This window comes from Clavispora lusitaniae (genome assembly GCF_014636115.1).
Source record: "Clavispora lusitaniae strain FDAARGOS_655 chromosome Unknown tig00000105_pilon, whole genome shotgun sequence".
NCBI lineage: Eukaryota > Fungi > Ascomycota > Pichiomycetes > Serinales > Metschnikowiaceae > Clavispora > Clavispora lusitaniae.
Window position 1 is genome coordinate 1 of NW_027093978.1, and position 2,500 is coordinate 2,500.

Genomic DNA, 2,500 nt, shown 5'->3' on the forward strand with positions numbered 1-2,500 from the left:
CTCCCTAAAGAACATCAGTACCTCCCTAAAGAACATCAGTACCTCCCTAAAGAACATCAGTACCTCCCTAAAGAACATCAGTACCTCCCTAAAGAACATCAGTACCTCCCTAAAGAACATCAGTACCTCCCTAAAGAACATCAGTACCTCCCTAAAGAACATCAGTACCTCCCTAAAGAACATCAGTACCTCCCTAAAGAACATCAGTACCTCCCTAAAGAACATCAGTACCTCCCTAAAGAACATCAGTACCTCCCTAAAGAACATCAGTACCTCCCTAAAGAACATCAGTACCTCCCTAAAGAACATCAGTACCTCCCTAAAGAACATCAGTACCTCCCTAAAGAACATCAGTACCTCCCTAAAGAACATCAGTACCTCCCTAAAGAACATCAGTACCTCCCTAAAGAACATCAGTACCTCCCTAAAGAACATCAGTACCTCCCTAAAGAACATCAGTACCTCCCTAAAGAACATCAGTACCTCCCTAAAGAACAAGTACCTCCCAAAAGAACATCAGTACCTCCCTAAAGAACATCAGTACCTCCCTAAAGAACATCAGTACCTCCCTAAAAGAACATCAGTACCTCCCTAAAGAACATCAGTACCTCCCTAAAGAACATCAGTACCTCCCTAAAGAAGAACATCAGTACCTCCCTAAAAAACAGTCACACAGATCCCTAATCATAGAGTCTGTCGTGAAAAATTTTCACCCAGGCGATGAGGTAAAATTGTTCACGAGGGATAAGGGGGGACCCTTGGAAAGGGTATTGCCTGATATTATTTTTATAATGTACCCAACACTCCCCCTAAAAAACAGTCACACAGATCCCTAATCATAGAGTCCGTCGTGAAAAATTTTCACCCAGGCGATGAGGTGTCTGAAAAATTTTCACCATGGGATAAGGGGGGACCCTTGGATATAAAGGTACTCCCAGATATTATTTTTATAATGTACCCTACACTCCCCCTAAAAAACAGTCACACAGATCCCTAATCACAGAAGGTGTTTTCTTCCCTAATCCCGATCACTTTTATTTTGTAAATCTCGGATCAAGTGTTTGTTTATACCATCTTGTAAAGGCACTTTTTCTCTCCATTTTGATCATAATATCACCCCCACACGACATCTCCCCATTTAGTTATCTCCCTACGGAGCTATCTCCCGATCCAGAAAAGATATGGAGATAAGGTTAGTACCAGTCGATAGAGCGGAGTTATCTACGTAATCTATGACGTTTTCGTAATTTTGTGGTGTGCCAATACGGAGTTATGACGTGGTGCGCAAATTTCCAAAAATCTTTTTTCGCATCCTTTATATTGCGCAGAAATAGTTCGCGGAAAAAAGATTTTTTCGGGCGTGCACACATGACCTACTACTTCGCGAACAGAAAAAAGATTTCAGGAAAAAAGATTTTTGATTTTCCGCGCCAACTCCAAAAAATCGGAGGATTTTTGAACAAAAAGTGGCGATAAAACAGCATTGCAAGGCCGATTTTTAATATGTTTTTATCGTAGACTACTAAACCAAGGCCGGCGCATCGTCTGGTGGTGTTAGATTTTCAAAAAGTCGACGGGAAGTGGGAGAAAAAAATTTATCTCGAGAACGGTAAAAGATACAAGGGTGGGAAGTAGTCCAGACGGTCGAAACCATATAGAAAACCCCCTCCAGGAAGTTTCTCCCCCGTACGGGCATTATTCGATTTTTTATCGCAGTTTTGGTGTTTTTCATTATGTCAGGATACTGGTGAAAATATAATTTTTTGGAAATGGTAGGTGATTTTCTGGGAAAAAGTGAGGGTCAAAAAGGCCAGTACCTCCTTGAAAAACCTTTACCTCCTCATAGTTAAGAGGCCTCATCGGGGGAAAAAAGTTAGGAAAAAATTTTTTTTGAGTGGGAAAAAAAGGAAAATTTTTTTAGAAAAGGAGATATTTTGGGAGTTTGGGGGGAAAGTGGGGGCGATTTTTTGGACATAGAATCTAGGGCGGGACCCCAAAATAGTCGTACAAAAAAACCGCCCTGTTACGCCCCAAAAATTTTTTCGTCCATAAAAATGTTAGCGACGAACAGAAAAAAGGTTTTTTCCAGAGTGCGATCTGGGAAAAAGAATAAATTTTATAGGGAAAATGGAAGATTTATAGATTGTTGTCGGGGCTTTTGTATGGGAAAAATATTTTGGGGTACAAAACGACCTTGGAGGATATATATGTGAGCGAGAGCTTACAGACAATCAATCGAGTTGTCGATGTGAATGAACGCTGGTTCAGTATATATTTAGATAGTGACCATGTCAGCGATGGGAGCCGAATACCTGTCGAGGGATGTCGGTCGAGTGCGGGAGACGATGTGGCTGTGAAGCGAGTTGAGTGCGTACGATGAGTTGAGGAGGCACAAGACTTGTGGAGCAGTGTGCTGTTTGAGGCGAGACTGAGCGGGCTGTAAGTGAGATTGAGTGGTAGCGTACGATGAGTTGAGGAGGCTACTGCAAGATTGAGTGAA

General features: G+C 41.8%; 1 protein-coding gene across 1 annotated transcript; it reads left to right on the plus strand. All coding sequences in view use genetic code 12, as the record gives it.

The window, feature by feature from the left end:
- FOB63_003002 (uncharacterized protein) lies at positions 1–531 on the plus strand (the record flags this gene model as incomplete). Its single annotated transcript, XM_066102293.1, has 1 exon — positions 1–531. A coding segment is annotated over one exon (531 nt), but the record flags the coding sequence as incomplete, so codon positions are not given.
- Positions 532–2,500: the final 1,969 nt, after the last annotated feature.